We start from the raw sequence: 14,238 nt of genomic DNA on the forward strand, positions 1-14,238 counted from the left end.
TCCAAGGCAAATCTCTGGAATCTCTGGAAATCCCAACACTTTGTTCAAACATATAAACCCAGATCTTCTTCCCTTTGCTGAATCTTCATCTTTCGCTCGTCCGGAACCCGTTTGGGGGTTTTCTTTTCAATTTAGCCGAGGACTTGCCGAAACGCGATGCCATTAAACGCTTTAAAATAAACATCAACACCGATGACGACGACAGGGGCAATAAAGTCGACCCAAAAATTGCTTCCTGTGCACATAAAACCCAGTCGGGGCAGGGAACAGCCTAAAATACCCATACACACACATAGCGGTACAACTGCCGAGCCCCGCAAACAAACGCGGTGAAAGTAAACGAAACACTTGCCGCCCTTTCCCTTCCACCGGCCTCCACTTTCCACCCTCCCAGCCCACTTAATACTTAAATGCAAACGTGTAAATTATGTGATTTTTCCCCGGCGGCCATGTTTGTTTGCAAACTCCATTACCAACATGGCGGGAGCCCCGCTTCCGCTTCCCGCTCACCTGCTTGTTTCAAGCAATCGTCGCGCTTTACCATTAAAATGCGGGGAATAACAAAAAATCCGTAGCCCAGGCTCTGGATACCCCTTTATGTGCCTTTATGTGTTTTTCATGTACTTTTATTTGATTGTCGCACGCTTTGGCGCCCCAGCACGGGGGCGGCCCGGGAGAGGGGGCGTGGCACCTTCCACTTAATGGCGATGTTTTTTAGTGCTCAAAATATTAGCAAATGTTCATTAACGGCTATGCAAATTGGTTGTAGCCAGGACCGAGCAAGTCGACTGGACTCCGAAAAGGCAATTACTCAAAAAGTACTTAGCACACAATTGTTGCGTGGGCCCCAGGGATGGGAGTTGAGCCAAAACCCCCGAAAAAGGCACTACGTATTGAATCTCAATTGGATTTGCTCTTCGGAGGCCGAGTTCATGAGTTCACCATACGCCTGATTCCTCGGTCTGCTAACTTTGCGAATTTTCCACACTTGAAATAATTTTTAATTACATGGGGAAGGATTCCACACACTTGCAATACCCTAAAGTCTCTCGGGAATATTTAAAGTGATAGAGTCTGGATCTATGGGTCTAAAAGATACACAGGAAGAAGCTGTGTCTTTCAGTATAATTGGGCTTACCTATACCTATGCTGGTGCTATACCATCATTAACATATTTGGTAACAGGGCATCTCACAGTCGAGGCACCCCAATGATCGCCCCGTTTTCATCTTCCAGCTTAGCGAGACTGAAGTGGAGGGCCAGTAGGGCGAAATGCAGTCGCCTGGAAAGCCAATTAAAATGAAATCAAGCCAGGCACTCGCCCACTCACCGCTTTCGCCCCCAACTTAGGGAGTTTATTGGACTACAACACCTTGGAGCGCGCACACAAGTGGATGTGTATAAATTTGTAATTTTAATATTATTAAAAATGTTAAATTGCACGCAGCATAAATCACAGTTGTGTTGCATTGGAGTTGCGGGGTGGTGGCGCCAGCTTGTTGCCGTTTGTGGCCCAGGGGGGTTGACACCCACAGAAGTACGCCGCGACACATTATACCCTCGCCATTACTGCCAGCTGCGCTTGCCACACTATTTATATTTTTATTGTTCCGACGCTGCTAAAATATCGCCAATCCCACCACCACTCTCGCAGGCGGCTGTGCTATTTTAATTTAAGCGATTTACTCTCGGGTTCATAAAACAGCCGCAGGCTTAATCCCCATTTTGCATAGAATGTCAATGTAATAAAATGGAATGAAATTAATAAACCGAAGTGTTGTGCTTCAACGCATTAAACATTAAAGCAGCGGGCCGAGAAGGAGCTGCCAATTTTCAGGCCCGACAACTCGAAAGTTCTCAAAGGGGATAGAGCCAATCCCACCGAAGAGTTCATTGGGTTTACTCGACTGCTGCAATCAAGCCAAGAGGGTGAGAGATCCGGCAGATTGGTGATTGGGCCGTTTGGGGGAGATACGAGCTAAAGCAGACATATTTGTGATCTATTCCGCCGATAAATTGACCCGTGTGGGCGGTGGAGGCCATCTATCGTGGCATACTTTGTCGACTCTGCCATTACGTTTAATGACCCCGCAGCACTTTCATCTCATCAGCCGGCGAACACTTCCTGGGGAGACGGAGCCTCCTTTTTTAAAAGCATCCAGCGCCCATTAACTTGTGTGAATTTATATCAGTCATTGGCCCAGCTCCTACCGACTGCTATTATGCGTTCGTTAATTATTCACACACAAATACTATGCCATCCTGCCGTCCCCTTTCGCCACACGTTTCGGTCATAAAAACTGCCCGCCCGCCTGCCACGCCCCCTTAACGAGGCAACTAACTCCGGGCTCGCCCAGAACTCTCGGCTTAACCTCTGCGCCCGGCTTGGGGATCTCCTCCCGGGCATTTATGCATCTCCTTGCCACCAGGCCCACTCCTCCGCGCACATATGGAGGGATCTTGACATTAAATAAATCTAACATCCCGCACACGCTTAGTGGGCATCTTTAATAGTCATCCGCACATTTCCACAAATGTGTGTATATGTAAAAAAATGACGCAGACATTATTCACGCTATCATTGGGCACACACGAAAGGGCAGGGTCAAAGGACAGGAGCGACAGGATCGGGGGACCAGGGGGTTCGACCGAAAAGCGTCCCAACTATGCTCTTGTGGGCTTGGGGATTCCCGACTGCCGTGGCTCGTTTGGCCAGAAATTACGACGATTTTCGTGAAAGCAAACATTTGTCACAGCCGAGCGTATGATTTTCCACATTTAAGCCACATGTCGCCAGTAGTTGGGCCGCACGCCGCAGAATGTGAAACCGAGTCTGCCGTTGATAGCAACACGCGTTCCGGGCTCTGGACCAGCAGGCCCTCGGAATCCTCGTAAAACGACCGCCTAAACTTTATTGCGCGAAAGTGAGCGGGCCAAAAGTTGACCGACTCATGCCCGGCTGATTGCTGAGTAACCCGAGCTATGGCTTAGTTGGACAAAAGCTCTCTGCGCTGGGCTCCCCATTTCCCAGTCCTTTCCAGGGGGGGGATTGAGCTTCAACCCCGTTCAGAACAGCTCCCGTGCGACCGCTCCATGTCACATAATCGAATTATCATCATGGCATCAACAAATGATTTCAACTTGCGCTGTCCTGGGTCCTTTGGTCCTGCCGCTCCTGGCGCTGTCACCACCGCACTGGCCGTCCTGCGGCGTTGCCTTTTTTCACTTCACTTCACTCCACCGCAGCCCATCCCTTTCTCCCAGCTTTCTCCTCGCTTTTTTACCATTTCTCCCGCTGCTCCTGTTTTGCCAACGTCATTGTCGCTGGTCATTTGCGCTGCTTACTTCATCCATTCATTCGCAGTTCGTCCTTTTCGTTTCATTTCGTTTCGTCCTTTTTTCAGCTTTGTTCCGTCTGTCGTCTCGTTTGTTTGAGGTTATGTTGAATGTCAGTTTGTTATCCTTGTGCAAATCCTTTTATACAAATGAAATTTGCGCCAAATGGCGATAAGCAAAATACAATAGTGTGCGGATGGTCTGCACAGACCCCATCCCCCCTCCCCTGCTGTGCGGTTTCCCCGGAAACGGTGCTGGGTGACCATTCCACGTCCGAGCTGGGTTTAAATGGGAAATCGCACGCTCAGCTGCCCGAATTGATTACTAACCCACTCCACCCCCTCCTCCATTGCAGACATCAACAAGGGCTCACCCATCGACTTCAAGAGCGGCTCGGCCTGCTCCACACCCACGAAGGACACGCTGAAGGGCTACGAGCGGAGCACGCAGGGCTGCATGGGTCCTGTGCTGCCGCCGCGCGGCGTCATGAACGGCCTGCCCGCGCACCACTACTCGGCGCCGATGAACTTCCGCAAGGACCTGGCCGCGCGCTGCTCCTCGCCCTGGGTGAGCGTCGCGGCCATCGCGGCGCTCCTCTTGGGCGTGCTCTTGCTGATCCTGCTGACCACCTTCGGCGGCCTGCACTGGACCCAGTCGGCGCCCTGCTCCGTTCTAGTCGGCAACGAGGCCTCCGAGGTCACGGCTGCCAAGAGCACGAACACGGACCTCTCCAAGCTGCACAACTCCTCGGTGCGCGCGAAGAACGGACAAGGCATCGGACTGGCCCAGGGACAATCGGGACTCGGAGTCGGGGGCGCGGGCGTGGTAGCCTCCGGCGGATCCTCGGCGGCCACCGTGACGACCGCCACCTCGAACAGCGGCACCGCCCAGGGACTGCAGTCGACGTCCGCCTCCGCGGAGGCCACGTCCTCGGCGGCCACGTCTTCCTCCCAGTCCTCGCTGACGCCCTCGCTGTCCTCGTCCCTGGCGAATGCCAATAATGGAGGTAATTATGCACAACTTTTAATTATTTTTAAATGAGTTTTCGCAAGTTTCGCCGGGCGGTCGGAGAGAGTGGGAGGGAGAAAGCGATTGAGACGGAGCGAGAGAAAGCCAAGACGTCGGAGTATTTAGCGCTTAGCGCCCTCTGGCGGAGACAAAAGTTTATTGTTTTTGCAGGATTTTTTAGCTCGAAGTTTGCGCCTGACAGACAGACGCCTACGCCGGATAGGGATTATGCGAATGCCGTTTTCATTATTTCTCGGAACGCCTTCCATTTCTTTCAATTAAAGTTCAACTTGAGCGCGTTCTTTGGGATTTGTCGGGCTAAAATATTGCATTAATTACTTTTTTGAATTGACAGCGAGGCGCCCGAGAAGGCGGCAGTCAGAGGGAGACAGTCGAAAGTTTTCAATGCCACAGCTCGAGTTGTTGGGAGATATATCGCTTTCTCTGACTCTCCGGTCCCTTCAGCCCCAACTCAAGGGCTCCTTAACGGGCTCAATCAAGACAACTAGGATTGAATTAAAAACACATTTAACGCTTCATTTAAAGAGGCGTGTGACTAGGGGTGGCTTTCGTGGGAACCCATCCCAAAGTACAGTAAAAATCACTCCACGTTCGTTTCGAATCGAATCGATCCCTTCGCTTTGTTTACCTGTAGGAAGAGCAATGTCAACGCAGCTGTCAGTCAGTGGGGCAGGGGAAAAAGGACGACGCCGTAGACGAGGCTTAATCGAGGGACAGGACGAAGATGATGCGGCTACAGATGAAACTTTCAGCGACTTAATTACAAGCGAAAGCCTCAACCGGCAGCCTGCTGAAAAGTATTTGGCAACTACCCCAGCCGAAAGCCTGTCAGGCAGTACCGATAAAACTTTTCCCCGAATCGAAGGAGTATCGGGTGCCCAAAGGAGCGAGGAAGATACGGAGACCACAGAGGACGACTATGTCTATGAAGACGAAGTCGAGCCGGCGACCACCCGTCCGCCCAGCCGCAGACCCAAGACGGGGCAACAATTTGGCAAATCATTAAACAGCAATTTACGCAGCGCTGCTAAAACACTGGTCAACAAGCGGAGGAAATATGACCATGGAACGGGGTCGCAGACCAGCACATCGGCTGCTGTTATTGATGACGATAATCAAAGTGACAACAGCAGCTCAGGCCCAACGCCGGAGACGACTCCGAGGAGTGACACCGATGACATTGTTGAAATCAACACCCCCCCACCAGAGCCAGCTCACAGCTCTTTCTCCGCCGTATCGCACCAGCCTGCCACTGAAAATGATTTTCAAATCAAAGGTACTGAGGAGGCAGGGCGGCAGACGGAGAAACCTGCCACTGATGATATCAATAATGAGCGTGATTTAGCTGACAACTATGAGGTAGACACCGGGGAGCCGACATCAACAGCCACACCTCCACAAGGTATAAATCAAGCTCCCCTCGACCGGAAGTCGAGCCATGCCAGTGGTATAGAGTTGCGACTTGAGCTCAGGCTCAGGAATTGTGCATATGATGCTTTTATCTTGTGAACCTTGGTTTTTTGCAATGGATTTCGAAATCGATCGTTGGTAAAGAATAACAAATGGCATTTTTGTATCCCGATTCTAAGTAATTTTCCTTAAAGTACTAAGTGACATAGTTAGAAAATTTCCTGTTTAACCCAACTATCGATCTTTCGATCCTCAAAAAAAATACCAAAGGAAAAACTGAGGAACGCATTGTAATTAGGTTAACTGAGTCTGAGCATGCAATTCTATACCACTTGTGCTTTTAACTCACCCATAATTTGGTATCAAAGGTAAGAAAAGTCAGCAAGTCAGCGAGGACTTACCGCAATCCAATCAATCGGACTCTGATTTGATGATGAGCGATGCGTCGCAATTCGAGGACATCGACATAGTCAAACTAGATGGGTTGCCCAGTTCCCATGAAGAAGAAGTTTACAAGACGGCAGTTAAGGAGAAGATAGCACCCAAGGTGGAACCACCTCAGCCCGCGGACAGAAGTGAGAACGAAGTGCTCAAGGAGCAGCAGAAGGACGACGAGGAACCCCCTCACCTAGAGCCCCTGAAGCCCTACGTGAGTGAGCGCGTAGATGTGCCGGGCAGGCGCATCTTCCTGAACCTGACAATAGCCACCGACGAGGGCAGCGACTCCGTCTACACGCTGCACGTGGAAGTGCCCACGGGCGGAGGGCCGCACACCATCAAGGAGGTGCTCACCCACGAGAAGCCGAGTGCCCAGCCAGACAGCTGTGTCCCAGAGCCACCGCCCCGCATGCCCGACTGTCCGTGCAGCTGTCTCCCGCCTCCGGCGGCTATCTACCTGGACGACAGCGTTGACATTGACTCTGAACCACCAGCCACGACTACCAAAAGTGCCCCGACCACGACCTCTGGGCCTTTGGAGATGGCGACCACGTTGAGTCATGTCCCCAGCGAGGAGGACAAAGACGGGATTGGGGTCTCGGAGCCAAGCACCGCTACTAACCTCACTAGCACTGAGATCGATAACAACATTGCCGCCTCCTATACTGAACCCTCTGTTGGTGCTGGTGGGGAACCGTTTGCATGCCCTGATGTGATGCCAGTACTTATACTGGAAGGTGAATTGTGCACACGCATTTGTCGCTAACTCCGCTTTGTCTAACCAGCGATTGATTAACCCTACTAAGCGCTGTACAGCCTATTAACTCCTAGTCTATGTAACTAAACCAGATCATCCCCCACATTTGTACAAACTGCCTTCAAGCATAAGCCATTGGCATCACATCAGCATTAGAATCAGCATCAGCACCAGCCTCTGGCTATGTATATTTTTCGACCTTTCATTCATTAACTGGGGGTCTCGCGAGTAGGATAGACGAAGACCTGTACAAAATCGTGCTACACTAGCAATACCACACATACCATATGCCTAATCGATGACTAACCAGAATCTAATCCTATTTGTATCTCTATCACCTTCCATCGCACGCTCGAAACATTGCCAAACCAGGAGCCCGAACATTCCCGGCACGCAGCTTCCCACCGGACGGCACCACCTTCGGACAGATCACCCTCGGCCAGAAGTTGACCAAGGAGATCCAGCCGTACAGCTACTGGAACATGCAGTTCTACCAGTCGGAGCCGGCCTACGTCAAGTTTGACTATACGATCCCGCGAGGCGCTTCCATCGGTGTCTACGGCCGGCGGAACGCCCTGCCCACCCACACGCAGTACCACTTCAAGGAAGTGCTCAGCGGATTCAGCGCCAGCACACGAACGGCCCGGGCCGCTCACGTAAGTAGCCTGCATCCGAGTGCCCCCTGCTCCCGATCGTCTACTAACTCTAGTCGTGTCTTTTCATGCACACCCATCATCACGCATCCCGCACTGCATCCATCACTCGCTCGATCGTACGCTTCGCACACGCTAATCCCGTGTAGCTGTCGATAACCCGGGAGGTGACGCGCTACATGGAGCCGGGGCACTGGTTCGTCTCGCTCTACAACGACGACGGGGACGTGCAGGAGCTGACCTTCTACGCGGCCGTGGCCGAGGAAATGACCCAAAACTGCCCCAACGGCTGCTCCGGCAACGGACAGTGCCTGCTGGGGCACTGCCAGTGCAACCCCGGTTTCGGGGGCGACGACTGCAGCGAGAGCGTGTGCCCCGTGCTGTGCTCCCAGCACGGCGAGTACACCAACGGGGAGTGCATCTGCAACCCGGGCTGGAAGGGCAAGGAGTGCTCCCTGCGGCACGACGAGTGCGAGGTGGCCGACTGCAATGGCCATGGCCACTGCGTCAGCGGAAAGTGCCAGTGCATGCGTGGCTATAAGGGCAAATTCTGTGAAGAAGGTAGCACCAGGATCTAGGATCCCTTGTCCCCCACCTAGCTTGACCCTTCTGCCTGACTCCTACTAACTTTCTTGATTCTTCTCCCCACCAGTGGACTGTCCGCATCCGAACTGCTCGGGCCACGGGTTCTGCGCCGACGGCACCTGCATCTGCAAGAAGGGCTGGAAGGGACCAGACTGCGCCACCATGGACCAGGACGCGCTGCAGTGCCTGCCCGACTGCTCCGGCCACGGCACCTTCGACCTGGACACCCAGACGTGTACCTGTGAGGCCAAGTGGAGCGGCGACGACTGCTCCAAGGAGCTGTGCGACCTGGACTGCGGCCAGCACGGTCGCTGCGAGGGCGACGCCTGTGCCTGTGACCCGGAGTGGGGCGGCGAGTACTGCAACACGCGCCTGTGCGACGCCCGCTGCAACGAACACGGCCAGTGCAAGAACGGCACCTGCCTGTGCGTCACAGGCTGGAACGGGAAGCACTGCACCATCGAGGGCTGTCCCAACAGCTGCGCCGGACACGGCCAGTGCCGCGTGAGCGGCGAGGGCCAGTGGGAGTGCCGCTGCTACGAGGGCTGGGACGGACCGGACTGCGGCATCGCTCTGGAGCTCAACTGCGGCGACAGCAAGGACAACGACAAGGGTGAGTGCCGGATTCTGGGCAAGTGAGCAAGCGGATTCTCTAACCTCAATTCTGAATCCTAGATGGCCTGGTTGATTGCGAGGATCCCGAGTGCTGCGCCAGCCACGTGTGCAAGACCTCCCAGCTCTGCGTTTCCGCTCCGAAGCCCATTGACGTGCTGCTGCGGAAACAGCCGCCGGCCATTACGGCCTCCTTCTTTGAGCGCATGAAGTTCCTCATCGACGAGAGCAGCCTGCAAAACTACGCCAAACTGGAGACCTTTAACGAAAGGTAGGTGCTTCCTGGTAGCCAGTTTGTCCTGGACAGTTTTTAGTTACAAATCGAAATCGAGGCCGCCCTGGCTGTGTATAGTTTCCACAATTGGCATACAAGCTAAAGTCCTCAACTGTATATTACCGAAAGTCTAGTTGGTTTCACTACCGTAACCAAACATATAATACCTAAAAAATAATAATCAATAGTTGCATAATTAATAATTTTCTATGTTTAAATATTTACGTTTTTTGTTTTCGTGCCCTCGTCTAAAAAAATCCCAAAAGTAAAAACATATCCAACCACACCACATACCAAAGATCCCATTAAATCTTGTAAATATAAACCCTATATGTCCTTTGTTTTAAACGAACCCAGACAGAAACATCCTAAGTTAGCTATTAAGTGCATATGCGTTAAGAAATATTTTAAGCGCCCTAGGTATTCGGATTAGATACCATTAAGTAACGACGTCGCGATTTCGGTGTGATCGAAACGGAGCTCGGCTTTAGGCTCCCCAATCGATCTGGTGGGGCAATATGAACACACTTATCCATTCTAGCTAACTAGACCATAGACAACCATGCTAATTCAATTATTTTCTCTCTGCTCTCTTTTCTTCTCCACACGCGCTCCCTAAACCGTGTTTAAAATAATACATGCCACCTACTAAATTACTCCTGTTCTACTCGATACTACCACTCACTACTAACTACGCACATACTCACACCACACTACCCACTACGCGTCACGAAATTCCAATTCCGAATGCTATGCATTAACCAACGACTGCTAAACGCGCTCGTTACTCGGTACTCGAAATTGTTGCCCGTACTGTTTGTTTCTCGATAACGAAATACGTTTCAAATACTAACAGCATTTTTTGGAATTATTTCAATGCAAGGTAAGCAAGCGAAAAGCGGTACTAAAATAATACTAAAACTACTACTCTACTACTACTGATTCTCAATGGTTGTTTGGTACACATCTGTATACTTTTAATCTCGTTACCTTGGCTCCACTCGATATTACTTTCGAAAACTTTACCATTGTCATTACACTTACCGTTACAATTACATTTACCATTGTCATTATCATTTCGTTTATAGTGTAGCTATCTTTGTTTCTTATAAGCTCAGTTGGTAGTTTATTTTAAGTTCATTGCCCAAACTTTTTATCCAGACAACCAGGCCAAACGTTGGGTTTTTAGTTTACCACGTAATAAATCTAAGCTATGGAAAACTCGTTCTCCTACTCGTACTTAGGTCAATGCTAGGTCTCAAACATGAGCCATACCGAGATAAACCATACATAACATACTATATATTGTTCAACTGTAATACCTTTATGTGTTCAAACGAGTCTTATGTTCTGTGCGTGTGAATTCTTATTATTTGTACTTATTTGTTGCTCAAGTAGTTGCCAATCCTCAGTTTGACTGCTCGCTAGCCTAGCTAGATCTACGCCTAGATATCCCCAGAAGACCCCATCCCTGCGAGACCCGACTAATCCATCTTCTCTGTCCTCCCAACAGTCGATCGGCGGTGATCAGAGGCCGCGTGGTCACATCCCTGGGCATGGGCCTGGTGGGTGTCCGCGTGTCCACCACCACTCTGCTGGAGGGCTTCACCCTGACCCGCGATGACGGATGGTTCGACCTGATGGTCAACGGCGGCGGCGCCGTGACCCTGCAGTTCGGACGAGCTCCTTTCCGGCCGCAGTCGCGCATCGTGCAAGTGCCGTGGAACGAGGTGGTCATAATCGACGTGGTGGTCATGTCCATGTCCGAGGAGAAGGGACTGGCCGTGGCAACGACGCACACCTGCTTTGCCCACGACTACGATCTGATGAAGCCCGTGGTGCTGGCCTCGTGGAAGCACGGCTTCCAGGGCGCCTGCCCCGATCGCAGTGCCATCCTGGCTGAGTCTCAGGTGATCCAGGAGTCGCTGCAGATCCCGGGCACGGGCCTTAACCTGGTTTACCACTCGTCGCGTGCCGCCGGCTACCTGTCCACCATCAAGCTGCAACTGACCCCCGACGTGATTCCGCCCTCACTGCACCTAATCCACTTGCGCATCACGATCGAGGGGATCCTGTTCGAACGTGTTTTCGAAGCGGACCCGGGCATTAAGTTCACGTACGCCTGGAACCGACTCAACATCTACCGGCAACGCGTCTACGGCGTGACCACAGCCGTGGTGAAGGTCGGCTACCAGTACACAGATTGCACCGACATTGTGTGGGACATCCAGACGACCAAGCTGAGCGGCCACGACATGTCCATCTCGGAGGTGGGCGGCTGGAACCTGGACATCCACCACCGCTATAACTTCCACGAGGGCATCCTGCAGAAGGGCGACGGCTCGAACATATACCTGCGCAACAAGCCGCGCATAATTCTGACCACCATGGGAGATGGCCACCAGCGACCACTCGAGTGCCCCGACTGTGACGGACTGGCCACGAAGCAGCGACTCCTGGCGCCCGTCGCCCTGGCCGCCGCTCCCGACGGCAGTCTCTTTGTCGGCGACTTCAACTACATCCGGCGCATCATGACGGACGGCAGCATCCGCACCGTGGTCAAGCTGAACGCCACCCGCGTCTCGTACCGCTACCACATGGCCCTCAGTCCACTGGACGGCACTCTGTACGTCTCGGACCCGGAGTCGCACCAGATCATCCGTGTGCGCGACACCAGCGATTACTCGCAGCCAGAACTCAACTGGGAGGCGGTCGTAGGCTCCGGAGAGCGCTGTCTTCCCGGCGACGAGGCCCACTGCGGCGACGGAGCCCTGGCCAAGGACGCCAAGCTGGCATATCCGAAGGGAATAGCTATTTCGAGCGACAACATCCTTTACTTCGCCGACGGAACCAATATCCGCATGGTCGACCGGGACGGAATCGTGAGCACTCTGATCGGCAACCACATGCACAAGTCCCACTGGAAGCCCATTCCCTGCGAGGGAACCCTCAAGCTGGAGGAGATGCATCTGCGCTGGCCCACTGAGCTGGCCGTGTCTCCGATGGACAACACTTTGCACATCATCGACGACCACATGATCCTGCGCATGACACCGGACGGACGAGTGCGCGTCATCTCCGGAAGGCCCCTGCACTGTGCCACAGCCTCAACCGCCTACGACACGGACCTGGCCACCCACGCCACCCTGGTGATGCCTCAGTCGATCGCATTCGGTCCCCTGGGCGAGCTGTACGTGGCGGAGAGCGACTCGCAGCGAATCAACCGGGTGCGAGTGATCGGCACTGACGGACGCATCGCTCCGTTTGCGGGCGCCGAGTCCAAGTGCAACTGCCTGGAGCGCGGATGCGACTGCTTCGAGGCGGAGCACTACCTGGCCACTAGCGCCAAGTTCAACACGATCGCCGCGCTGGCCGTCACGCCCGACAGCCATGTGCACATCGCCGACCAGGCCAACTACCGCATCCGCTCGGTGATGTCGAGCATACCGGAGGCGAGTCCCTCGCGTGAGTACGAGATCTACGCGCCGGACATGCAGGAGATCTACATCTTCAACCGCTTCGGCCAGCACGTGTCCACCCGAAACATCCTGACCGGAGAGACGACCTATGTGTTCACCTACAACGTAAACACCTCCAATGGAAAGCTGAGCACCGTGACCGATGCCGCCGGCAACAAGGTGTTCCTGCTTCGAGATTACACCTCGCAGGTCAACTCGATCGAGAACACCAAGGGCCAGAAGTGCCGCCTGCGCATGACCCGGATGAAAATGCTGCACGAGCTGAGCACTCCAGACAACTACAATGTGACCTACGAGTATCACGGCCCCACCGGCTTGCTGAGGACCAAGCTGGACTCAACCGGACGATCCTACGTGTACAACTACGATGAGTTCGGCCGCCTGACCTCAGCCGTCACGCCCACTGGGCGGGTCATCGAACTGAGCTTCGACCTGAGCGTCAAGGGAGCCCAGGTGAAGGTGTCGGAGAACGCGCAGAAGGAAATGTCGCTGCTGATCCAAGGCGCCACCGTCATCGTGCGCAACGGAGCCGCCGAGTCGCGCACCACCGTCGACATGGACGGCTCTACCACCAGCATCACACCGTGGGGCCACAACCTGCAGATGGAGGTGGCGCCCTACACAATTCTGGCCGAGCAAAGTCCTCTCCTGGGTGAGAGCTACCCGGTGCCGGCCAAGCAGCGCACCGAGATCGCCGGTGACCTGGCCAACCGGTTCGAGTGGCGCTACTTTGTGCGCCGCCAGCAGCCACTGCAAGCGGGCAAGCAGAGCAAGGGTCCGCCGCGTCCCGTTACCGAGGTGGGTCGCAAGTTGCGTGTCAACGGCGACAACGTGCTGACCCTGGAGTACGACCGCGAGACGCAGTCCGTGGTCGTGATGGTGGACGACAAGCAGGAGCTGCTCAATGTGACCTACGACCGCACGTCGCGCCCCATCAGCTTCCGACCGCAGTCGGGCGACTACGCGGACGTGGACTTGGAGTACGACCGATTCGGACGCCTGGTCAGCTGGAAGTGGGGAGTCCTGCAGGAAGCCTACTCCTTCGACCGCAACGGACGCCTGAACGAGATCAAGTACGGCGATGGCTCGACCATGGTTTACGCATTCAAGGACATGTTCGGCTCTCTGCCGCTGAAGGTGACCACTCCCAGGCGTTCAGACTACCTCTTGCAGTACGACGATGCTGGGGCCCTTCAGAGCCTCACCACACCTCGCGGCCACATTCACGCATTCTCGCTGCAAACCTCGCTCGGCTTCTTCAAGTACCAGTACTATTCACCAATCAACCGACATCCCTTCGAGATTCTGTACAACGACGAGGGTCAGATCTTGGCCAAGATCCATCCGCACCAATCTGGCAAGGTGAGTAAATCAATCAAGAGCTTGAAAAATAGGTATATCATTTATTATGTCGTGATGAAGTAGGCGTCCTAAGAATGGATTTCAGGATCTATGTTTTATGTTTCTAGTCTGCACTATACTCCCTGCTAAATGTTCCTTTTAATATTTACGAACGTTTTTTTGCATACCGCCTTTTATTCGGTGTTTTTACTTCATTTTCTAAATATCAAGACAGAAATAATAAATGATAGGTTTTTGTAGATCTGTAGATTGTAATGTCTAGGTCTTAGTAATAGTATTTAAACTAAATGTTCTTAATCATCG

The 14,238-nt window shown here is 53.2% G+C and overlaps 1 protein-coding gene across 5 annotated transcripts in view; it reads left to right on the top strand.

Annotated features, from left to right (window-relative positions):
• LOC119554509 (teneurin-m) overlaps nucleotides 1-14,238 on the top strand; it is a 113,605-nt gene that overhangs the window by 95,655 nt on the left and 3,712 nt on the right. Inside the window, exons 3-11 of one of the 5 annotated variants that reach the window (XM_037865447.1) lie at nucleotides 3,692-4,342; nucleotides 5,000-5,767; nucleotides 6,144-6,950; nucleotides 7,343-7,626; nucleotides 7,773-8,184; nucleotides 8,276-8,821; nucleotides 8,884-9,091; nucleotides 9,951-9,977; nucleotides 10,608-13,935. In XM_037865447.1, the coding sequence (XP_037721375.1) occupies nucleotides 3,692-4,342; nucleotides 5,000-5,767; nucleotides 6,144-6,950; nucleotides 7,343-7,626; nucleotides 7,773-8,184; nucleotides 8,276-8,821; nucleotides 8,884-9,091; nucleotides 9,951-9,977; nucleotides 10,608-13,935 (7,031 nt within the window). The remainder of the gene's footprint in view (nucleotides 1-3,691; nucleotides 4,343-4,999; nucleotides 5,768-6,143; nucleotides 6,951-7,342; nucleotides 7,627-7,772; nucleotides 8,185-8,275; nucleotides 8,822-8,883; nucleotides 9,092-9,950; nucleotides 9,978-10,607; nucleotides 13,936-14,238) is intronic. The other 4 variants (XM_037865448.1, XM_037865449.1, XM_037865450.1 and 1 more) reach the window with 4 other exon arrangements.

This window comes from Drosophila subpulchrella, chromosome 3L (genome assembly GCF_014743375.2).
Source record: "Drosophila subpulchrella strain 33 F10 #4 breed RU33 chromosome 3L, RU_Dsub_v1.1 Primary Assembly, whole genome shotgun sequence".
Lineage (NCBI taxonomy): Eukaryota > Metazoa > Arthropoda > Insecta > Diptera > Drosophilidae > Drosophila > Drosophila subpulchrella.